At 35.2% G+C, this 26,471-nt stretch overlaps 1 protein-coding gene across 3 annotated transcripts in view; it reads right to left on the bottom strand.

The window, feature by feature from the left end:
- Positions 1-26,471, bottom strand: part of LOC132706122 (A disintegrin and metalloproteinase with thrombospondin motifs 9) — a 124,785-nt gene that overhangs the window by 10,476 nt on the left and 87,838 nt on the right. Inside the window, exons 8-19 of one of the 3 annotated variants that reach the window (XM_060677256.1) lie at positions 23,758-23,917; positions 23,360-23,697; positions 22,913-23,001; positions 22,500-22,856; positions 19,941-20,190; positions 14,052-14,466; positions 6,103-6,267; positions 5,707-6,045; positions 3,038-3,145; positions 2,761-2,980; positions 1,121-1,290; positions 765-938 (exon numbers count right to left, since the gene is read on the bottom strand). In XM_060677256.1, the coding sequence (XP_060533239.1) occupies positions 765-938; positions 1,121-1,290; positions 2,761-2,980; positions 3,038-3,145; positions 5,707-6,045; positions 6,103-6,267; positions 14,052-14,466; positions 19,941-20,190; positions 22,500-22,856; positions 22,913-23,001; positions 23,360-23,697; positions 23,758-23,917 (2,785 nt within the window). The remainder of the gene's footprint in view (positions 1-764; positions 939-1,120; positions 1,291-2,760; positions 2,981-3,037; positions 3,146-5,706; positions 6,046-6,102; positions 6,268-14,051; positions 14,467-19,940; positions 20,191-22,499; positions 22,857-22,912; positions 23,002-23,359; positions 23,698-23,757; positions 23,918-26,471) is intronic. The other 2 variants (XM_060677257.1, XM_060677258.1) reach the window with 2 other exon arrangements.

The raw sequence follows: 26,471 nt of genomic DNA, 5'->3' as shown, positions 1-26,471 counted from the left end.
AAGAAGTTTTGATATATGGTCAGTGATGTTTTGAATACAAGGAAAGACAACATGCTATTGGAAGGTGTGATGTGTTGCATACGTGTAATCAATTCTTCTACCAACGAAAGTTATAAGTGACCATACAATCTTAACCGCAACTCAAGTCTTTACCTTTACCAATATAGGAATTAGTCATCCGAGAGAATGTTCATGTCCGTCCTTTAGCTCCGCCCCCTCAAGCAATATATAAGCAAATACAAAATAGAATGCGAGCCAGTTTCAGTTAAGACCTGAAGAAGCCAACGGAATGATTGGCGAAACGTTAGGAATGTCGACACATCAACAACCGACGCAAGGGGAATCCAAAAGTATTGTAAATAGTTGATAGTTTATTATTGAATAAATTATCACTCATTTCTTCATGGTGTAATGTGTTATAAGTGTAATAACCATAAAAAGATTTTTGCTGCTTGTTACTAATTAAGTAAAATCGGTAAATAAAAACAACATAAACCGAGTCATAATAAACGGTATTGTGTTGCTTATTTTTGTACCATACCCATGGATCAGATAAGTCACCTAAATCGGTGTTACAGCGTATTTATCAAACTCTGGGTTGTTATCAAACAACTGACAATGAGATGCTTGGTTGCGGTGATAGTCGTGTCGGATAAGCTTAAGAAAAAATTGCCCTTTTTTCTCTATCCAGATGCGCAGATTAGATTATACGACGTCATATCAATAACACCCTGCATAAAAAGCGAGCTGAAAGTGTGACTTACTGTGGACCAATTATCCTCGATCCACGTGTACTTGCAGTTGTACCTCTCGCACGGTTTTACGGCCTTAGGTTTGCGCAGGTGCCGGCAAAGCGTGTCGACTACTGTTATGTCGTTCAGCGAGTCCTCGCACTCGATGTGCCTCCGTCTCACACCTTTGCCGCACGAGTTGGAGCACTTTGGGCAACAGACAAGCACGGATATAACAGAGAAAGAAAAAAGCTGACTACTATGTCGCGAGAGAGAAAAACATGGCGAGCATCCAACACCAACTATTTACTCCACCACCACCAACGGCGATAGTGCATACAAGTTTTGTTTTATGAAGCCTTATATAAGGTTTTACGCTAGTCACTCACCTGCTTCCACGGTCCCACTTTCCACTTGTACCTCTTGTCTTGACCGTCGTTCGAGTCGAAATACGCCCGCGGTATGGCGCTGGCGGCGTGCGGACATTCCGACAACTTGCACTTCGTGGAGTCGATCGGTTTTTTGGCTATGTCGCAACGAGCGTCGTCATATGTTTTTACTGAAATCGAAGGGTCAAAAAGAAGCTTTGTTACTTCAACTAACTCATTTGGGCGGCTCATTGCATTTAAAGTACCAAAAAATCCGTCGCCTTCGCCAAAATTTTATTTGCTAGGTAGTAAGTAATGTCTAAATAAAACAGTCGAAGGTGTACGTACGTAGAATAATAACCATAAGGTTAATATGCGGGACAAGATGTTAAAGGAGAGAATGTACAAAACAGCGGACCTGAAATACCGAAGCAAATCTAAAGAAGCCTTTAAATAGCATTTCCTGACTTATACATCTGGGTTAATTTTATGTAAGGTTAACGTCAATTTCTACGTTAATAATAGGCAAAATGAAAGACGTGCTTAAGATAACGTTAGTGTGATGTCATAGAGCAATCAATTTTTGAGTGCCCATAAGTTATTGTCGCTCAGACGTTGGTAAGTGACTAATTATTTTTTCTCTCTTGTGTTGGTAAATATATTTGTACCTTTCCTTTTCGTCGACCATGGTATCATTTACAGGCTGTGATATTAGTTTAATCTAAGTTAAACTTACATGTTAAAACGTCCATAACCTTACTTTGATTGTTTTTTTTCAGGAGCCTGAATTAAAAGTGCCTTCCAAGCATTAACAAAGTTTTGAAGCCTTCTTGTGGATTCCTCCTGAGTGGGTAGTTGCTGAAACGAAGTTGCTGACGTTTCGCAAATCATCTTTTTGGCTTCTTTAAATCCAGAAGATTTGTAAATACTATTACAGTAGCCTCTAGAAGTTTCTTTGATTTTTTTTAAATCTCGTTATTTTTCTTGTGGTCAACACGAATGGTGATTCTTTCAAGTCTGCTATTTTTAATTAACAATAACTGCAAAATGGCAACCTATGTAAACACATAAGACTTAATTTTGCTAAGAAAATTCCTAGTCATAAATATTCCATTGCGGCCTATATTCCAGCGGTCGTGCCTAATAATAATTTGTTGGTTGTGCTACTAATAGTAACTAACTATCACGTGTGGTGTCTCAAGATATCAAGAAAACTAAAAAAACCTGTTACTTGACAAACTTGGTAAAGTGTTGGTCAGTGTTGGTCCAAGTTAGGTTAAGTCCTCTTAGCTTAAGATTAGTTAACCAAGTACGCCATATGATGTCGGGTTACCTATGATGACCACAGTACGACTTCAAAATACTTATTAGGAGAAATGTAATGTGCGAATAATTATGCGGCGCCTTCGCCGAAATGTAAATAATAAATAGTAAATACGCAATATAAATGAATGAATGAAAATCCGGTACGAGATCTGGAGGACGATTTTTAGAGCGACGCGAAGAAGAAAACGGCATATTACGAGGACGAATATATGAGAAAAACAAGAAGAAACACAAACGCGAGAATAAACTGAAAAGAAAAAGTTAACAGAAGAAGGATTAAAATGCTTGTGAAGAAAATCAGAAGAACCGAAGCTGAAAGATAAATATCGATTTACCGGTGTCGTCCATACACCTCACTTGGCGACGCCTCTCGCATTTGAGGTCGCAACCAGGGCTCCAGTCGCTGACCTTCCATTTCGGACACGGCTGGTCATTGCAGCGGATCACGTTGACGGGTTTGAGGTTAAGGTCGCACATCAGCTGGTTTTCGACGCCGAGATCGTTGCGGCAGTGGAAATTTTGGGTGCTGGTGCCGCCGTCGCACGTCTGCGAACACTAAAAGTGTTGCGCGTGAAATTTTGGGTTCCGAGACGCGCGGCGTATGCTTCTTACCGAACCCCAGTCGCCCGGAACCCATTGGAATGTCTTGTAGGCGTCGAACAAGTTAACGGAGTTGTGGGTTATCGCGTTGTGGTGGAACTGTCCGACGTGCGGAGTTTTCTAAAAGTTCGATTTGGAAAAAAAAATGGATTTAAAATTATACCGTTTTGTTTTTGCTAGAATTAAAATTTTTAAAAACGCAGAGAAACAATATCAATTGTTCGCGAAACTTTTTCGTTTCTCTTACAAAACTCTTAAATATATTAACCCATATATTTTCTTTCCTTGCTTTCCTATAAAAGCTATTATCAAAATGGAATTATACCGATTTATAATTTTATAATTTTCATATATTTACCTTTCGGTTTACCTTTGTTTAATATATTCCACATGACGGCGACAAGGTTTTGCAAAATATGGAGATCGGATGGTTATTTATTTTTTATATACTTTTATTTAAGGTTATGTGAGATATCCATCACTGTTACACAAAAACTTTGATTTAGCAACTTGCCGAAATCTGTTTCTTATATTTTATTTCGCGTCCTTGTCATTTGTATTTTGCTTTTACTCCAAAATGGATTTTTACTCGGACATTAATGTAATATATTTATTTGTACCGCTATAAAAGTTATTATAAAATGGAATTATACCCATTTAGAATGACATCATTTTCTATTTATCTTTGTTTCATAAATTCTGTTCAATCATTGTCAATCAAAAGAATTGGTTTTCCAACTTGTCGAAAGTTTCCTAACAACATATTATTACAAAGTACGTGATCAGAAAGGGCGCACATGTTGGCAACAATGCGTGATGGACGGACAGGTCCGACGGGATGAATTTCAGTGGTATTTTAATAGAATTCTAGATAAGTACAGATCATTAAAATTGTAATATAGGCGCGATCTTAGTAGGATAATCATTCTAGTTTGAGACATTGTAAAGTGAAGTTGCGAGTGAATAAAGGAAAGTGATTAGTATTAGTGATATACTATTGTTATTTAACGGACCCAGGGACGGTAGTGCAATATTTTATTTGGTGTCCTTCTCATGACTAAAATTGATAGTGATGGTTTTCTTACTTAAACATTAATATGAAAATTTCTTATTAAATATCATACGCTGAAACAAAAAATTCATTGAATAATTTCATATTTTACACTCCTTAGAACTGAAGCGAGTTCGTTTTGAGCCCTTCTTGTAAAAGTCTAAAAGTTAGAACTATGACTCATGATTTATTTTGCACTTAAAATACAGAACATTTTTTAATCATATATTTATGAGAAAGCAGATGCCATGTTTTTTTTTCTTTTAAAACTTAAATTAGAAAATTTGAATAATATTTTAAAAAAATGTATATAAGGAATACTCAGTATGCCCTAGCTCGACGACAACCAAAGTAAATTAAGTTAACCGGCGAGTAGGGGTGGGTTACTGGTCTGCGACGGAATGTACCAAAATTCCCCCTGTGTGGTATTGGGTTTCCGTTAAAAAGATTAACTTTAAAACAAACAGCCGTAAGTAAGCAATTTTGATTTTAACTGCCAGTGAAGCTTCAAAAATAATTGTTGATTTTATTTCATTACAGCTCGAACAACAGCAAAACAATAATAACGTGAAAGGAGCCTTTTCGACATCCTGCCGCTATACCATTACATTATTTATACATCCGAACATAGAAGCAAAGGTAAGCAAGGTAAAATCAATAGCAAAAAACAGTATCTGTAAATAAAGACTGATTTATCTTCCCAGAGAAAAAGAAGAAAGCAGTCAGAAACATAAAGTAAAATTAATCTGAAGGAAAGTACCAAACACACTAGAATGGAATTAGCACGAGAAGCGTGACCTAATTAATAAAACCCAAATACCCAGGTAATTCTTTACTTTACTGGAAATATGACCTAAGGTCGAAATTGGAACGTAACGCAGCACCCAATAGAATATTTCATTTATTTCAAACTCCATAGCTGTTTTCTTAAGAGATCATTTAAAATATGCATTTCATTTCCACAACAAACACAAAGTTAAATGTTAAAATGAGCAAATATGTCTGATGCCATTAACACCTACACCGTAATGTATATTATCCAAGTATTTATTTTGGAGATAATTCCAAAAGTTAAGAAAGACTTCTCAAAAAGAACTGTTTTTTTCAAGACGATTTTAGAATACTTATAGTTTTATATAGCAAATTGGTACATATAAAACCTTCGTAACGGGAAAATCAAATAAAATCCGCACCCTCTTTGATGGTCTTTTCAAACGAGGCCAATGGGGTGTCGTTTTGGCCCCATAAAAAGTTAAAAACGTAAGTTGATTTTGGACCCAAAATGAGTACATGAATATTATCTATTAAGCACACTCTCTATAAAAACAGCTACTATATTTAAGGAAACAATTATTAAACATCGCAACCTCAAAAACATAGTAACCCCCTCCTACATCAAAAGGAATGGGCTAAAAGTTGTATTGCATTTCTAAAGTTTCATAGTAGCTGTAGAATATTACGTACATTAGGATTTATAAGGGTTTTATGAAGTAAACTATAATAATAAAACTTGTAATACCAATGATTTTATAATAAAACTATAAACACTGTTATAAGGTGTTTTACTCGCTATACCTTATAACAAAACCTTAAGCTATGAAAAATGTTGGAAGAGACAAGCGCCACTTACGGTAATCTTAAAGTAATCCATCTCCTCGCATTCTCCCCGGTAGCAAGGCCTCGACTCTTCTCTGGGCATCCTCAAACCCCTACAGTACTTCCTGTCCAACACCTCTTCCGAATCGAACTTTTTGCACACGTAATACCGCCTCTCCACGCCCTCGCCGCACGTGACCGAGCAAGGCAGGTAGTCGTCTTGGGGGGCCCATCTACCGCAAGCCCGCTCATTACACCTTTCCGAGTCGGGAGGTTTGAGGGCGGGGTCGCACTTGTGGTTGTCGTATATCCGACCGCCCAGCACGCAATAATAGGTTATGTTCGCGTAACCTCCGCCGCAGGGTGCCGAACACTGCAACGAAAAACGACGGTCGATGCGAGAAACATTCGAAACGCGACAACTTCTTACGGCAGAAGTGTCTGCTATCATCCACACAGGACACTTTTCCGTGTTGCACATTTGGTCGACGATCTTCTCGGCGTTGCGGCAATGGGAATCGTCGATGGAAACGTTGTTTTCGTCGACGCATTTTGCCGTACGCCTCTGGGTACCGCCCCCGCATGTCTTGGAGCACTAAGAGAATGATAATTATCGAATGTCTTTACAGTTATACTAATTAATCGATGCGCGAGCGCCATGTTCTCAGGCAACGCACAATAACCGGCATTGTATTTATTTTAAAAGTCTTTACGGAATAAATCTTTAGTTTCTGAACTATCGTATAGATTTATCTGTCGCAAGCACCGCCGATAGAACATGGAATTCAGATGGAATTTGTATAACCGTATGTGACACGGAGGGTGTAGAAGCATCGAATTGTACTACTACTACTTCATGGACGCTACGAAAGATTGAATTGAGCCATCCGTATATCTTAAAACATGCAAATGCAGAAAGTATTTTACATGCATCTATTGACTTTTTAAGACTCGAAATACATTTTTTTCCAAATATGCAATTCGCAATTGGAAAACATACTTCTACAGGCGTGTTCATCTCAGTTTAGATCAAAATTGAAAGACAGCCTGGTTGATTTTTTTTTAATAATAGAATTCATGGTAGTGAAACTCATATTCTAAATGGGGTGCTCTGTTATTTATTGAACTTATTAAATATGTTTTCCCAATTTTCACTGGCAGTTGCCTATCTCAGTTAGCTGACGATTCTGTTTCTGCTATTAGCATTGCTTGATTATCGGGATATCATGTTTTAAACTTAAGAACTAAGGAAAACTATTATTTTTTCCAAATTTGTTAAGAGAACTTTAAGCGTTTAATAGCTGTTTTTTAGCCAACGTTTTTATGATGCAAGTTTACTTTCAGTATAACAACCTAATGTTGATTGCCAATAAAACAATACAATACAATAAACCATCAGAGTTACTAGTGTAAGGACTAAAATAAAAGCGTTCAGTTGGGACTGAGCAACCAGTGCATTCGTCAGTGTAGCGGGAAATTAAAATTTTAGTCGAGTTTAGTTAAGGCCGTTATTTGAATTCCGACCTAAACAGGATCAATCAAATGGATTATGTTAAGAAAACACTTTCAACCTATTGCTCGTAAAATGAGATATTGACTTTTTCAAGTCTTTTTGTTTTTAACTGACATTGAATGTTCAAACTAATCCCAATACATAATGGGTGTATTTTTCGATGTATAGAACTTTAAGTTGGCATTACTGTTCAAGATGGCGACCGTTTTAACAGCTGTAATTCATCATGAATAGACTCACGCCTGAACAACGCTTGCAAATAGTGCAATTTTATTTCGAAGATAATGGTTCTGTGCGAAATACGTATCGCGCACTACGCCCATTTTATTGTCGACAAAATCGTCCATCAGAACAGTTAATTCGATTAACCATGAAACATTTTCGCACCACGTTTACTCTTATTGATAACTCGCATCCCCAGAGACGCCGTACGGTTCGTACAGAAGAAGCTATTGCTGCTGTAGAGCATAGCATTGAGGAAGATCCGAATGAGTCCATGCGCCATCGAGCACAGGAATTGGATCTGTGTCCATCCACTTTATGGAAGATCAATCAATCATCAAGTAAGGCGTAGATTTGTAGAATGGGCCCAAAACCAGGTTGCCGTTGTTCCCGATTTTCATAAGCGAATTTTGTTTAGCGATGAAGCGCACTCCTGGTTGAATGGCTACGTCAACAAACAAAACTGCCGCATTTGGAGCGAAGCTAATCTTCAAGTCTATGTCGAAACACCGTTACACCCAGAAAAACTGACTGTTTGGTGCGCTTTATGGGCTGGTGGAATCATTGGTCCGTACTTCTTCAAAAACGATGATGGCCAGAACGTTACAGTCAATGGTGATCAGTATAGAGCTATTATTACTAACTCTTTCATTCCTGAATTGAATAACCATGATGTCCAGGAGATGCGGTTTCGACAAGACGGCGCAACATGTCACACAGCTCGTGCCACAACCGATTTATTGAAAGACACATTTGGTGACCGCCTAATTTCACGTTTTGGACCTGTGAATTGGCCTCCAAGATCTTGTGATTTAACACCGCTAGACTACTTTCTGTGGGGCTATGTAAAGTCATTGGTCTATGCGGATAAGCCACAAACGCACCATTTGGAAGAAAACGTTCTCTGTGTTATTGCCAATATACGACCACAAATGTTGGAAAAAGTCATCGAAAATTGGAATTCCAAATTGGACTACATCCGCGCCAGCCGTGGCGGTCATATGCCAGAAATCATATTTAAAATTTAATGCCACAAGATTATCTTTCGGATAAATAAAATTCATGTCAATCGAATAATCCATCGTTGTTTTATTGCAACTTAAAGTTCTATACATCGAAAAAAAAACACCCCTTATAAACAATTGAGAGCTAATTTTAGTAAGAAAATTGGAAATCATAAATTGACGGTTTAGTACAACAGCCTAGTTGTCATATGTCATGTTATTTCCAAAAAATGAAAGTAAATCACACATATGACATGAAGGGTGTAGAAGTAACTTCCAAATTTATACATCAAAATGTGAGAGGGTGCAGAAGAAATGTAGTTACACTACTAAGATTAAATTTGTACATCAGAAATTCTGTTAGACAAGAACTTGATTGTGACATACTTTTCTCATCTCTCATTACATTTTGATGTACAAAGGTAATCTAGCGACATTACTATTTGTTTTTTAAAGAATTTTGTTTTGCGAATGATTTGCAATTATAAATAGAAATGTTCTGGATTCCTCTTGCGTCTTGCTGACGTTTTGCCAATCATCCTGTTGAATTTCTCAGAGATTAAATAAAACTTGCATTCTCCTCCGTATCTGCTTATATATTGGGTTGAGGGGGCGGAGCTAAAGGAGGGACGTAAACAGGTAAAGACCGGAGACGCAGTTAAGATTGTTCCGTGTTTACAGCTGTATATCGATTCTCGGATTTGTCTTTGGTAAAAGAATTCAGTACATGAAAGAATTGTAGTTTGATCGAACAAGATTTGATGTTTTGTTTCATAATTATGTTCTCAACTGCTGAGGATCTTATGTAGTCTGTTGTAGTCTCAGTTCTCTTTCATGTTCTTCAAGCCTAGTTTATATTTTTCTTCGTGTCTCAAAAATATATCCGTTACCGCATATACAAGGAATGCTGTAAACTACTGGTGTACTTCCAAGTGGTAAATCTGGTTTTAGCTTTATATTTCTCAAGAGCTTTTGATACGAGGTCAGTAAGCTTTGGATTGGAAGAAAGGACCACAGTGGGAAGTATAGTGTGGAGCTTTTAGACTCATTGTGGTAACGCGTATTTTGTAATGAACCACTCTGTGGAAATTGTTTAAGGGAAGAATAGATATTAGGGGCTTTAATTCTGGGATCAGTGATTCGGGTTGAAATAGTTTTACGGCTCTGTAAGAAATGGGACGGAGATGTGACTATGCATTAAGGTATCGATCTGTGTTTTTTGTAAATTTAATGACCCAATGTTAGGTCTGACTTTTCATTAATAAGAATATCTAAGTAGGTATGTTAAGGTGAATAATGTTTAAATAGTTATAAATATTTCGAAGAGATTCTTGAGCGTAAGTCCTAAAGAAGGCTGAAAAAACATGAAAAAGCCTTAAGACTCGACAAATATACTAATGAGCAGATGCCGAATACAATATGGGAATCAGTCAGCCGCCCTCTTCAATACACGGAACTCACCTTTTTCATTCTACTCTGCTCTGATTTGGAAAATTTTGTCATTAAATATATATAATATTTTTTCATCTCCCTCAAAAAAAAGGGGATTTACATCACACAACCTCGCAGGCTGATGTCTTTTGCTTCAATCCAACATTGTCCAAACTCTTCCCAAAGTTCACTTACAATCCGTGCGTTGTGAGCAAGGCAACCATCTTGCTGATAATAAATACTCTTTCCACGAATTAATGGCAAGTCTCTAAACAACGAGATGGTGATGTGCAAATGCGTTCAGGTATCGATCTATGTGCGTAGGCTTTTTGTAAATTGAATGATCCAATGTCAAATCTGGTTATTTATTAATAAGAATATTCGAGAATGGGAGATTATTATTAGTTTCTAATTTAATGATAAAACGTATCATCGGTATACAAGAAAAGTGGCAAAGTCCAAATTTTCAAAAATTTAATTTGTAACAGTAAAATGTTCAAATCAAGTTGATATTTCGCAATTGTTCAAGTCCATATGTAAAAAAAAGTTCTCCTGATATTATTGCTCCGAAACTCCCAATACATAGTTGCCCTTTTTTTATTTATCGTTCAAGTTTGACCTATAGGAATTATAATACATAATTTTTTAGAAAAAGGCCATTCACACATGGAAGCAAATTGGATGAATAATGCAACAGAACCAGCCAAAATGTATATCCCTGTCTTTTGCTTAAACGACGGCAAGTGAGGAAAAAATAAAATTTCCAAGGCATATAATATTCACCAGTTGACGTACAATGATTTTATCAATCTTAAAGAATTTAGCAAATCAACATTAAAAAATACGATTCGAGACGAAAGTAGTCAAAGAGTAGAATGGCTGAAGATCAAACAACTCCGATATGAAAAAGGAACAAAAAATTTAATATTGTTCAGGTACAATTACGATGAAGAATACAATGTAAGAGGAAAAGTAAAGGGTAGACTCAGTAGTAGCCCGGAAGAATCAGATTTAAAAAAGTGCTACTCAGAGCCACTGCCAATATCCAAAATAATAGGTATATGACTATTATAACACAATACTTAACGTATTTTGACTATTGCAGTAGATTAACCAAAATCAAAAATAAAGTTACAAGAAATAATTGAACTTTATATTTGTTCATAAATCTTCAAATATTAATAGTCTAAAACTGTTAATATTGGACTTGGTCACTTTGTCTTGTATATCGACAGTATGTTAGGGTGTACAAAGTTTAAATAGTTACAAAAATTACGAAAGGATTTTTGACCATAAGTCCTAAAGAAAAAGGCTAAAAGAACATGAAAGAGTCCTAAGACTCGACAAATATACTAATAGTCTAAGAGCCAGGGGGCGGCTACCTGCATGTATTTTACCAGACCTGGGTTTTTGTACATTGCGGCCCCTATACCTACTATATATGACGTGGGGACCCACTAAGCCCAAAGCGGTGGACCCAGGTACTGCGCAGGTGAGACAGGTATTGATTTTTGGCGAATTTTAAATATATTTGACCACGGCTGCCGTTTTGAAATCTTAAAATATATTCGACAGTTTTGAAAATGCTTAAAAAATTAAAATTTTGAAAGTATTTGACCAGATCTGCCATTGAGATATATTATTCGTTATAGTTTTAAAAACTTATATTAATAACGGCAGACGTTTTTATTGAGTACATGTATGCTTACACTGCCTACAGCTATCTTTTTTCTTTCTCTTATGTATTACTCTTCTACTCATTCCAGCTTATAGTATTTTATTTTATAGCTACTACCACTTAAATAATTTAAGGTTTATACCCGTAGATGGCTCTGTTATAATCCCAACCTAACGGTTTTTGTCAGATGTTTTCAGAATGTTTGTGAATCTCTATACAGATGCCTCGTGTTTAGTGTTGCTTTATGTTAATTTTCTTTAATTAAACTAATATTCGTTAAATATCTCTGAAATTATGTCGAGTGAAAAAGAACTAGTGAAGTGTCTTTTTGTGCCACAGCAAAGACTGAGAAATTATTGACATTTTCAAGAGAGACGATAAAAAAATGTCGACAAATTTTGAGGTTAGGAAAACATTGTAAATTAAAATACAATAAAATAATTCTACCGGACGAAATTTTTGATTCTGTTTATCACAGTAGTAGTTAGAAAGCGTTTACGGCTTTAAAAAAACGTTTCTGAGACAGATGAAGTCGTAGAAAAAGATATTGGGGCTGAATTGGATCAGTCGTTGGAGGAAGCACCCTCTGTGGTACCGTGAGTAGTTACAAAGCTTCGGATGTGAATGAAAATTTTAGTAAAAAAATACAAAATTTTGATGCAACCTCAGTACCACCATGTAAGAGTGAACTCTACCAACAACTTCTAAGAGCCATTATATTTCAACTATTTGGAAAAAGTCTTACGAAAAGCAATCTTCAACCTTGGGCCCATTGGAGTATGATTGGCTTGAGCGAGACAACACATTTGTCTTTAAATGGTTCGATGGAGATCAAGTTCCATCTTTTGTTAGCGACTTAATTACCAATGTCCCTGCTAAGTTGATAAAAATTAATTCTTTATCAAATATATTAGGATCAATTTACTAATTATTTATATTTTACAATTTACAGTTTATTTTTACAGAGTTCGATTCAATGGAAGATAAAGAAGGGTTAACCTTGTTTTTTGTTACTTGCATTATACCCCAATATTTCACATTATTTCGTAATATATCTACTTCATTTATCATCAATCTTATAAAATTTAGTATATAAAGTATAAAAAAGAATTAATTTCTATACATATAGTGATAAAATTAATTTTAAATTAAATTTATCTGACCGGGTAATAAAGATTCTGTTATCTACTGAGGAGTGTACTCAATAAAAACGTCTGCCGTTATTAATATAATCTTTTAAGACTATAACGAATAATATATCTCAATAGCAGATCTGGTCAAATACTTTCAAAATTCTATTTTTTTGAGCATTTCCTAAACTGTCTGCCATAATACTAACCGCATGCTAATGGTCTGCCACCATTATTTTTCGATAATAATAAAACATATTTTAAGATTTCAAAACGGCAGCCGTGGTCAAATATATTTAAAATTCAAAATTATTTTATTGTATTTTAATTTATGTTTTCTTAACCTCAAAATTTGTCGACATTTTTCCATCTCTCTCTCTTTTGAAAATGTCAATAATTTCTCAGTCTTTGCTGTGGCACAAAAAACACATTTCACTAGTTCTTTTTCACTCGACATAACATCAGAAATATTTAACGAATAATAGTTTAATTAAAGTAAAATAATATAAAGCAACACTGTGTATTTTATTAAATTCACTAAACACGCGGCATCGGTATACAGATTCACAAACATACTGAAAACATCTGACAAAAACCGTTAGGTTGGGATTATAACAGAGCCATCTACGGGTTTAAACCTTAAATTATTTAAGTGGTAGTAGGTATAAAATAAAATACTATAAGCTGGAATGAGTAGAAGAGTAATACATAAGAGAAAGAAAAAAGATAGCTATAGGCAGTGTAAGCATACATGTACTCAATAAAAACGTCTGCCATTATTAATATAAGTTTTTAAAACTATAACGAATAATATATCTCAATGGCAGATCTGGTCAAATACTTTCAAAATGTTAATTTTTTAAGCATTTTCAAAACTGTCAAATATATTTTAAGATTCCAAAACGGCAGCCGTGATCAAATATATTTAAAATTCGCCAAAAATCAATACCTGTCTCACCTGCGCAGTACCTGTGTCCACCGCTTTGGGGTTAGTGGGTCCCCACCTCATGTATAGTAGGCATAGGGGCCTCAATGTACAAAAGCAGTAGCCGAACAAAATATGCGAATCGGTCATCCGACACGATGCTCATGTCCGTCCTTTAGCTGCGCACTCTCAACCAGTATATAAGCAGAATTCAAGACAGGTTCAGTTAGGCTCTGAAGAAGACAACAAGATGATTAGAAAAAACGCCAGCAAGTTCGATTTATCAACGCACCGACGCAGGATGAACCCAGAATATTTGCAAAAAGTATTACAGTAGCCTGTGGAAGTTTCCTTGAAAAATTCAAAAGATTTGCAATTCTTTACACAGGTGTGGCAATTTTGGCTTGAATATCAATATTCTTAATACTTTGATGGAGTGGTATATCTGAAGAATCTTTGATCTAAACTCGACTCACCTCCGACCAGCTCGAGTAATCCCACCTGGTGGTGTTGCAGACGGTGGAGCACGGTTCCGAAGAGGGTGGTTTCGCCAGAACGTTGCAGTGCTTCTCGTCGACGATTTCGCTGTAGCTCTGTTTCTTCTTCGATATCTTCATGCAGTTGTAGTGGACGCGTCGGTAACCCTTGCCGCAGTGCGGAGAGCAAGGTCCCTTCGACACGATGTACCAAGTGAGCTCGCAGTGCGCGTTGCACTGTCTCTTCTCGGTCGCGCTTTCGACGTCCGAATTGTCGCAGTAACTGCTGTGGACCTCGTTGCCGTTGATTAGCTCCACACACGTCGGCTTACGGTACTGGACGCCCTCGCAGATCGAGTTGCACTTGGACCACTCCTTCTGGTACAGGCGCCAGCCGTATCTGGAAACGGACGCACTGTGGCGTGTGTGTGCGCACGCGCGCGCGTTATTTAGTGCGTCAATCGTGCTAGTGTGTGCGTACTAACTACACCGTCAGCGGGGGTATCCCAGGCGAGGTTTAGCCATATTGTGAAATTGTGAATTGTGAAAATTTAGTTTATCTCTTTTGATATCGATACATATACATTATGAAAGAACGTAAAGAACGAATCCAGCGATTTTACATGGTGTTTGTTTACATTTTGCATTATACCTACAGCGAAATCATGGAGAGTTATAAAAAACATTAAATACTAAAGATGCGATGTTTTTCATCTATTATCTGTGGGCAATTATAAAAAAAGAGTTAAAAATGTATCAAAATGACATAACTTCTCAAAATAAGTAAGAACTAAAAGTTCAGAGTTTCACGAAATTATATTTTTCGACAACACTAAGGCTTTATCAAAATGAAACATTTGATAAAGACACGGTGTTGTTGAAACAAATATCATGTCATAATATATAATTTCGTGACAATCTGAACTTTTAGTTCTTATTTATTTTGATAAATGGATTTTCATCAAGTAAAAGCCACCTCAGTTCGACATAACTTCTATTACAGCGTATTTTAATTATTTTCATAATAATTCACAAATTTATCTGACATGGATATGACTTTATATTAGTACTAATAAGTTTTTTGAAGGCCATTTTAAAAAAATAATTAATAATTAACGGAAGTTTTAGTAATTTCACCTAAAATTAAAACGTGAGTAATGGAAAAACGGCTAAAGATAATATCGGCATTTTTGAAATCAGGAAGAAAAATTCTGAAATTAAATTAAAATATATACAAATATATTTAGAACGATGCGAATTATGTTATTTTGATATATTTTCTAGTTTATGGTTACCTAAAGGCAATAGATCAAAAACCATCATTTGTAATTAAAGTTTTTCAAGATTTTGCTCTAGGTATGGTGAATTTTGTGATAGGTTAATAAAAATCACTTTCCTTTCAGTTTTACTGCCTCTAAAGGAGATCACATACCCTTAAAATGGTGTTCGTAAATTAAAGTCGATTGATTAGACAAATTTGCAAAAATGAAAACAAATGACATTTTTCCATTGCAACTTTTTCTTCCATCCATCCATCTTGACACATAGTTGTCAATTAATAAAGTGTTTATTTTTATATTTTTAATTTTCGCGGGTTTCTGCATGCACTGGTGGATAGCTAAAGCAGTTTCAATGAAAACGAGGGAAACCCGTTTTTTAACATCCCATATATAAAAAATAAAGCTGCTTAAAACCATTCATTATGATGATTTTATATAAGTTTATTTACATCAAGGGATATTTTTTTGTTTCTTTATGTAAATTTTTACATTATATAAGTACATGTAATCTCTTTCAGAGTCTGCAAGAAGGCAGTAAAATGGACGAAACGTCGATAATGTAAGAGATATTTTGACGAAAAAGGAGGTAGGCTTTTGTTTATATCAGCAGCGGGAATGATGTCTGTCTACTGATCCAATTCGCGAATAATTACAGCAAAATCATTATTTTGAAAGACAAATTTTGTCTGACACTTTTTGACCCACGTTCATTTAATTTCTAAAGTTTTTAGAATTTTTTTTAAAGCAATAATAAAAAAAGTCAGGATGCTGTTTTTTTTATTGCTGCAATATTGCCGACAGTATTGGTTTTCTTTTAAACTTTGTGTCCAAATTGTCATTGTAATTTGTGAATTTCTATAGGCTTAAAAAGACACAATATCGTCGGCCAAATTGAAGATAGTTAAAAAAATAAACATTGGGTGTCAAAAATCAGAATAATCTAACATTGTCATTAAATACGATAGCTAAAAAGTATGTAATATTTTAAAAAATTTTAAAATAGTGAAACTTATATACCATTCGTTATGGATTTTAACTTTTTTGTCGGTGTTTAATGCGAATCACTCTATATGCTCCACCCGCTGACGGATGCTTTGGAAGTTGCGAAATAGTGGATAGTTTTTACACTTCCAGTGCGGGTGCCAAGCGAAGGTTAAATCAAAGCATTGGGGTTAGCGTAAGTTTGCAAGAAATCTTTTTTATGGGTTAACACTTGTTTTTACAAAAAGATCGTGCTACTATATCGAAACCAAAATACATTACCTACCTGACGGCTAAATACAAGCTAAATTCAAAATATTGCATAATACTGATGACATAAATACGTAAAATAGTGGTTAGAAAGTTTTAGACAGTAAGTTAACGTGGTGACGTCAGAAGGACGTATCGTAATTTTCTTACAACTCCGGTATGTGAATTTACAACTTAACGCTTTCGTGCTGAAATATGCGTTACGTAGGTCTGTGACGATGTTATAATGCAACGATAGAACGATAGACATTATTTTAAAAATTTTATAACTTTTAGTATTATATTAAAAGTGCTGTTGTTGTTGAGTTGTAATAATCGTCTGGGAAAGGGTAAGAGATCCAAAAAAACAGAGTTATGGGTCCTGTTCTCCTTTACAGTGTTTTGTTTAATAGAGGAATAACTAGGTGGCCCCTTAAAACAATGAAACCGGACTTCTTTGGATCTGAATTTCTAAAAAATACATAACACTTATCATTTTGTCTCCGTCTTAAATAGCTTAAATACCGGAAACCAATTCTTTCGTTTTTATTTATTATTTTATTCAAATTCAGTAAGAGATAAGAATGACATGACAGACTGAACATAATAAAGCACTTAAATGTCTGAGGAGATCGGGAAAACCTCTACAAAAATATAGCAATGGTTAATTACGCTACAAGCGCAAAACTCGAAACTGATACTTCCTCTTAAGTCAAGTCAGAGACCCTGTGGACAGATTTAAAAAATAAAAAAAAACGTGAGGATTGATAAAATTCCTGCGAGATACGGAAGAGTCTGAGGGAATAATGGTTCACACGTCACAAATGCTCTGTCAAACCGTATGGAGATCTGCTAAATGGCCAACACCTATTATAATTCCTATACATAAAAAATGTGACACCACAATCTGCGACAATCACCCTGTATCTCTGCTTCATAGATTTCTCAAACATTTCACAATATAAAACGGGAGAAAATCTGAGATGTACTGCTGGATATGTTCTAACAGATATCTAGCAACTGTATTCTGCAGTTCTGTGGTGAAAATGTAGCATTTTCTTTCCGAAAACATTTGCAAGAATGTTAGGCAGGGCTGTCTTTCCTTTGATTATAATAATAAGAATAATAATCATATAATAATTATACATATAGATAAATATATAGTGCAATCGACAGAAAAAAAAACAAAAAAAAAGATCCATCGACAAAGAAACAAGAATATGTGTGAAATTTTAATTTTAATTTTAATCAGATGAACTCTCTTACATCTTATTACATCAAATTCTGAACTTTGGTACGAAACTCTACCTTTCTATAGCGGTATTGTGGATTTTTCAATGAAATTATTGTGTGCGCAGTGCAATTTGCGTCTACACTTCAAATTAAGTCAGTTTATATCGTTTAATTTGTGGGTAACTGGTCTACCTCTTCTAATGGTAGAGATAAATCTTACACTTCTGATTTTTTTGAATTTTCTGTGCATTCTTTGCCGTTAAGCAAGGGCCATACAAGATATTATATATATTAGCAATTTCAAACTGGAGGGAATAAGTGACAGCGAGTTATACAACAAGTTTTTATTTAAATACTGATTTCTTAACTCAGAGATGGGCTTTTTAAAAATTAGGCTAATATTTAACCCTAACAAACTCTAAAAGTTCCACGTTTTTTGCTAGATTACAACATTCTTTTTTTTTCAAAGAAACATCCACCGCCGACTGAAATCGAATCGAACATCATCGCCAATCATCCTGATGATTTCTTCAAAGTTTCATTGCAACTGGCTCTGTACCTGCTTATATATTGTTCGAGGACTGGCTCTGTACCTGCTTATATATTGTTCGAGGAGGCGGGGGTTGGAAGGTGCCGTTGCTGTCCTTCCTTACATTCAAAACGTCACTGACCAGATATCAAATGTTCTTAAGAAATATAACGTCAAAACCAGATTTACGACTTGTCCAAAAGCATCTCAACATGTTCGATCTGTCAAAGACAAAATTCCATACATTCCAAGCATATGCAGCAAAAAATACATTGACGAGAGAGGAAAATATCAACGGGAACCAAAGAAGATGAAAGGGCCTTAAGACTACGACAAATAAACGCAATCACGAAACCGGACATCAAATTTTATTCGATAAAACTAGAATTCTTGAATGTAATCAATTCTTCTACTAACGAAAAATCAAACCAACCAAACAATCTTAACTGCTCCGCCTCCCTCAAACAATTTTTAAGTTCGGTACAGAAAGTGATTGTCGTCAGCAAGTTCCCAAAAGGAATCCAGAAGATTTGTAAATAGTATTAAAGACGTCTAATTTGGTATTTTTCATGTAAACGCTTAGCAGACATTTATAATGTTCAAACTCTTTTTTCTGGTATCTCCTGACATTTTTGGTATTAAAAAGCAGACGGTAAAGATTAAAAACTTATGAGATTAGTTTTGGAAAATCAAGGCTGGTGGCAAAAGGACACTCTTTTGGTAGGTGCTAGCAAAGAAGAACTAACCACATTATTGAGGGACTTTAAAGAGTAAGCGACGAATATGGACTGAAGGTGAACCTCTACCACCGGAAATTTCGAATTACGAAGTTGTCGATCGAGTTATATATTTAGGTTCACTCACGAGACAGAGATTTGAAGTCGCATTCAGCTAGTTAGAACAGCTATGGGTTGACAAAAGATCATTAGAAAAGTCGCTTGTATTCTCGCTATTTTGATATGCGCCAGACACATGGAAATCTCCCATCGCGGACCGTGGTGTAAGAAGAGATTTATTTTCTAATAGGTACATCTCGAAACTTAAAACGTCCATAATTTTTTAACTACATGAAAAAGTCATAAAACTTTTGTATTTAAGGTTTTTTATCTAGATAAATAAGCGAGTGATAGGAGGTAATAAAAACGGGTAAGTTCTAATCCAGTCTGATCGAATCAATAAACCTAAAGAAGAACATGGGACATATATCTCAGTTTTTTGGATCTCCCACCATGTAGTCTATACCCTATATTAACGAAAAAACACACTGAGCAGATATGTATGTGTTTTAACCACCGCAAAGCGATAAAGACAGCGATAGTTATCACAAACTTGTCGGGACGCCCTCGTAGGTCAACCATGTTAATACAGAAAATTTAGAAGATTTTAATACACCAAACATAGATTTTTTCCCGCGGCTGATTAATTTCGGAAAATAAGTAACAATTTTAGACGTGTCTACACAGAAAGCGCGTTTACCGATACCTTTTGCCGTATCCCCGGTAATAATTATACCCGGTGTACCTCGACAACCTATTTAGGGGGCAAGAAAAAACGATTTAATATAAACTCGACCGAGTCGCGGACTATAAACTTTTCACCAAGCGGTAAGTCGCTTACCTCGGGGCGGCGTCCTTGCCGATGACGTATCTGTAGAGGATGTCGGGCGGCGACAGACCGCCCACGGACAGGACCTCGACTATCAAATCTTTACTCAGCTTTTGGTTCTTCGGGGTTGTTATCCATTCGGTTTCCGAAGACACGCCACTGTACTTGATCGTCAGTTGATCGAACTTCACGTCGGTTTCTTGCATGTTCAACATCTGATTTCCGTTTAATATGTACTGACCGGTTTCCCCGTCGATTAAAGCTGAAAAAAATCAAGGTTCAACTTCCCTTGACTTTTATTTATTTATTTTTTATTTATGGAATTACTTTCGAACACGACCCCGTATATGTACGCAGACAAGATGTTTCGGGTTCTTCGTTATCGATTCGGCCAACTTCGGGCTTGTTCGCATACGTATTTTCGATGAGAGCACAAGTAGTAGTAGTATGTCAGTTCTGAATCCTCCAACCCCTTATCTTAAGATATCAAAATTCTCAAAGTATAGGGTGGGCCAATCAAGTTATTTTTTTATAGGACCACAGCTTATTTGAAGAGAGCAACTATTTCGTCGCTAGAGAGCGTTTCTTAAAACTATGCAACTTAAACAAGCCTACGTAACTTCTTTAGTTTTCAAAATAGGTTAAATTTAACCACACCGTTTCTAAGCTACTAAGCAACAACGACTAAGCATCGGTTGCGAGTTGCTAATAGAAAATTAAAATTTCCTTATAAAACATCCTATATATTTAAAACGGGATTAAAATTACTCTTTCAACGTATTATATTTTTCCTTAAGGCTTATAGAAATATCTAGGTTTTTATGGTTCCGAATTGACGCTGAGCATCAAATGAGTATTAATTTGTTTTTGTGCTATATTTTAAAATTGCATAAAAATAAATCATGTAAACCGTTTGATTTTCAAATAACAGTTGAGTCAATTTTCTCTTGATTAATTTTGGTTTGTTATTTATCAGTTAAATAGTTTACGACTTGTTTATCATTAAATAGTTTTACTTGTTATATTATTAAGAAAATGTTTGAACTTTTGTTGAATTACGAGAAAATGGGTACTTAGAATTTTTTGTCATAGTCAGTCAAGTGGTCAAAATATTTTGTCCTTGTCGAAAATAACGAAACTGAATCGCGCCATCTCTTACACATGTTGTCACCGCTTTGAATTGCGTTTGGGGTACGATAGACTCCGTCGGCCGTATATATATATATATATATATATATATATATATATATATATATATATATATATATATATATATATATATATATATATATATATATATATATATATATATATATATATATATATATATATATATATATATATATATATATATATATATATATATATATATATATATATATATATATATATATTCTCACGTATTGATTCACGGATGGAAAAATGTGATGACACTATATTCCGGGATATCATCCGTCCGAAAACACTTCGAACACGCGCGAGCATTGAAGATGCCAAGTGAGATTTTGGCGAAACGTCTGCAGGATTCCAGTCGGATGCAAGATTTGCAGGATTCCAGTCGGAGTTCAACGAGCGAACGGATGATATCCCGGAATATAGTGTCATCATATATATATATATATATATATATATATATATATATATATATATATATATATATATATATATATATATATATATATATATATATATATATATATATATATATATATATATATATATATATATATATATATATATATATATATATATATATATATATATATATATATATATATATATATATATATATATATATATATATATATATATATATATATATATATATATATATATATATATATATATATATATATATATATATATATATATATATATATATATATATATATATATATATATATATATATATATATATATATATATATATATATATATATATATATATATATATATATATATATATATATATATATATATATATAATAAGAAATGTTTTCGATAAATAAGTTAGAACTTTGTTTTGAAGTTTATTTCATCACTATTACTTATCTTTTTATTATTTATAAAAAATTCAGAAAAATACCATGCACTTGAATGCAAACAAGTATATGAAAAATTGAAAATTGTTTAAGATAATTCATAATTCATAATAAAACCTAAAACTGCCAATTTTTAATATTTTACTATAAAAACTTTCCCAAGTGAAACGAAAAAAATTCAGAACAAAATTAAATCATTGAACCACCCTATATCTCCGAAACCGACGTCATTTATTCAGCTCAATATAGTTCCTCCAGTTCAGAGACCATTCTTTAAGATTTACCCTGTATATTTAATATGTCAAAACTTCTACCTTGTTTCTCAGTAATTCTGAATTGTTTCTCTGAAATTGTGACACGTTTCTTAGATATTCTGACTTGTTTCTCAGAAATTCTGACTTATTCGTCAAAATTTTGCGTAAGTAAACTGAAACCTATGTTTCAATTTCGGTTGCTTTTTATCAGTTTTGTAGAGAATATCACGTCATATACACGTGTTATACAGAGAAGCAGAAAAAAGGGGCGTTACCTAAAAAATTCTCGTCGTTCCCGTGGCTTCGCTGCCGTATGTTCAGGTTGGAACTGCCTTTCGGGATGCGCACAACCCTGTTGTACCCGACCTGATCCGCGGAACTGTTATAAGTGCCCGTGATCTCCTGGCAACTGCTGTTATCGCCGCCACACACACCGCATTCGTCGAGCGCCCTCTTCGAATCGAGCTGATTGTCGCACCCGCCTGGTCTGCAGGTGCCGCTGACGCAGATGTCGAAACCGCTCTTGCCACACTTAGTGCCGTCCACAGCCTTGTCCTTGAGCATGTAGTACGCGTTCGAGTTCTGCGGGCGGCAGTACAGTCGACAGTAGTCGTCCGGATTTTTGGCCGAGCCTGTGCAAATCGACTGATCTTAGTTTCAGCAGATGGCGGTTCTGCTTTGTATTTACCCAGACCGTATTTCGGCACCCATTCGGTGTCGTTGGTCAAATTCGGGATGTTCTTGGTGATGCCGTTGAATTCCGCGCACTGTATCGCCCTGTAGAATGAATTTTAATTAATGACGAGGCTAAATTCGCATAAAATATGTAAAGTTTTGGTTACTGATGACGTCACGAGATTCGTTTTGATAATAGACAATGTGCTGCAAAGAGCCGGTGCTAGTAATTATCCTAAGGTGGTTCTGTGATAGCACATCAACTTAAATTTAAATCTGTACGTCTTCGCTTGTTTTGGCAATAATAAAAAAATAAAAAAAAAATATAAAACCACCAACAAGATTTTTTTTTCTAATGGTGGCTATTTCAGAGCACTGCAGAGCAGTAAAATGGAAAATTTTCTACAGTTTAAATTTTTAAAAAAGGTTTACTATCCTTTCAGTCTTAATCAAAACTAACCGAAACTCTTTGGCGTTTTCGTCGCAGTCCTGCACGTTGCAGGAACTGTACTGCGTGCTCTCACCGAGGCAATACGACCCGCCATTCTCCGGTCTCGGCGAGTCGCAATACCGGATCGACTTCCTTATTCCGCCTCCGCAGGTACGACTGCAGGGTCCCCACTCCTGCCACGGCCCCCAACCGCCGTCTATGGGTACGAAACTGCGTCTATCGTCCGATATGCACTGCCGCCTGTAGCACCAGCTGCGTGGTCCGCACTTGGTGCCTTCCGCCCAAGGCGACAACTGACTCCTGCACTCGCCTCTCGAGTTGATGCACCACAGGTGACCGCATGGAGGCTGGAAAACGAAACACCAAAAGTTCGGTGACGTCGTAAGACAGTAAACGACTCCCTTAACCTCTCCGCTAGTCTCCAGGGGACAAATGCTATAGCCGGGTCCAAATTCTAACTCGCACTGGCTGTCCACCTCGAAAGAGTCGCCGGGCAGCATGTAGGTGAAGTTGGAGAAGATCTGGTTGTTGATCGGGGGATACTGGACGCATTTGGCTTTGGATGAACTGGAATTCGATGTTGTTGGAATGTACTCGACAGTAAAACAACAGTACTTATAAACTATGGCTTTGAAAACTGCGAAGGTTAATGAGTGTACAACATAACTTCTCATCTGTGTTTGTGCATTGTAGCACATCTAATAGCGCTTGGTTTTTCCAAGAGAACAAAATCGTGGCTCGTACAACAAAAGCTATAAATATTTGTTTTTGCATTTTTAATAAACGACCAAATCGTAATGGATGAAAGTTAAACAAAAAACGAGGAGAAAGCTGAAAAAAAGAAACTTATCATCATTTCAGACATGTTTGGCATTATGATATTTTTTTTCTGTAGATATTGGCATCTTAGATCACTCTTAAGGTATGGTTCTCGCCTGGTAAGATGGTTTGCTAACCTTTCGGTCATATCATACAGGAGATTAATGAAACGTTATTTTTTGTAGGTAAAAGAAGCAACTGTTTTTTTCTTGCATTAGTACTATTTACCTCCCGAAGTTTTTTCGCAAAATAATTCGGTTGGTTTTTAATGTTTTTTAACTAAGAGTGTGGTGAAGGTATATCTGATTTAAGATGTAGACGTTTCGATCTGCGTATAAGACTACTAATCCTGTTATATTTTTATATTGTAAGAAAATCTGAAGTAAGCATTCTAAACTTTCTGGAGTGCGTCAGTATCCCTCGCTTATAAAGTCGGAGCAAAACATATGATAACCTGGATATAATTAATTAATCCCATAGAGATGATTTAAGGTTGAACCCATTATTTTACGATTTGGTTAGAGTCTCTTACGCAATCCATCGGAGCATTGACAGAACCAATTGACATGTTTTGTTATTCGCATGATAGTGTCCTTCATAGCCCCAGATATTTAGCGTGTGTTTTTAACTTAATATCAACCTCATTCGTTGTTAAGACTATAAGATTTCTGACGTAGTCTATTCTATCGAATAGAGTATTTAATTGTAATTATTAAGAGATACATGTTACAAAACAGTCAGAGATGTATGTTAAGAGCAGCAGGGTTCAAAGATCGAACCATGGGGTACTCCCTGTGTCACAGAGAAGGAGCTAGAGCAGAATAAGGCAAGGCGCTTTATTTCCATCATCCTGGCAAAGCAAGTCATCAGTTATTTTTCTAAGCACAGTGACAGTTCCAAAAGATTTACGAAATCCGGACTGTGTATCCGGGATAATCTTGTTCTTTTTCTTGTTTTTTCAGGAGAAAGTATCTTCGAGAAAATTTTTTATAGATTAGGTAAGATACTAATTGGTCTTGTGATATATTAGCGAGGCTTTCAAGAATCAGGAAATATTGAACATCTAATTCACATATTTTTGATATGTGTAATTGACGGTTTTTATAGAAGTCAAATATTTTTAGACTTTTCAGCCTGGAAACCTCATTAAAACTAAAAGATAAATTGGAAGTTAGTTTATACTTTTTGTATTTGTTATAAGATCAATCAGAGATGAGAAACCAATTAAATCAATCAAATGACGAGCAATATTATGGTTCTTTGTAGTTTTATTCCTGCATTTGATAAAAAGAAAGACTTTTGAGATGAAATCTTTATCGAACAAGGAAAGTAGCTTCGGTCGTTTGTTTCCTTAGTATCCGAAAGTTATTTAAACACATAAGAAAACACCCAAACAGAAAACAAAGGAAAACGTCTTCATTTTCACAACATAAAAAATACAACAAAATGAAAAAAATAGAATGGCAAAAAAGAAAACTTTCAAAATATGCGAGTACATCCCTTTAAAGGTATTTTGATTTACACTAAACTGAGAGGATTGTTTGAAATACGTTTGTTTTTAAGTATTAATGCTCAACGTTCAAAGAACCTGTCTTTTATTGCATATTCCATATTCATCCTTTTTTAATTAACAATGGCCGTTAAGATAGGGAACATAATCAAAAGAACCGTAAAAATCCGGCCGCACAAGAATTCTTGGGTGATCATTTCTAACGTTCTGCGACCATCCCACTCTATCTGTTACACCTTTTAATTTTACGTTTTAAAAAAAACGTCAAATACAAAACTTGTTCAAAAAATAGTAAGCTCATACAAGATGTATTTCATATATACAGGATGTTGCAAAAATCACCCATAGATAAGTTATCTATTTTTTAATGAATTACCCTGTATTAATAATTACCCTGTAGAAAAAAAAAATAAAAATAATAAAATCAATTAGAAATTGTGCACATTTCTTGTATAATACGTTTTTGAGATACATGCGCTTATAATATAAAATGTTTGTTTATAACTGACAGTGACCGTTGCCAGTTCCCAGCAAAACTTAAATTCTTTTTATTATAAAGTGCAGTGTTCTTAAAGAGAAAAACAATTAATTTTGGAAACGTGTGTTAAAGCAAATAAGAGGGCTAAATTGGCTCAAAGGGAACTACAGGTAATTAACCCCCGAATAGAAATTCCAGACAAAAAACCTATCATCGAATCTATGAAAAATTGCTCAAGAAAATACATCGAGAATAAAGGGTTGAGTTTTTCGATACAATGGTGGAAAAAATGAACGGAAATGATGCTAATCTAA

This window comes from Cylas formicarius, unplaced genomic scaffold (genome assembly GCF_029955315.1).
Source record: "Cylas formicarius isolate icCylForm1 unplaced genomic scaffold, icCylForm1.1 PGA_scaffold_8__14_contigs__length_24414737, whole genome shotgun sequence".
Classification (NCBI taxonomy): Eukaryota; Metazoa; Arthropoda; class Insecta; order Coleoptera; family Brentidae; genus Cylas; species Cylas formicarius.
The sequence above is the reverse complement of the archived record's forward strand: the minus strand, read 5'-3'. Positions and strand labels throughout refer to the sequence as shown.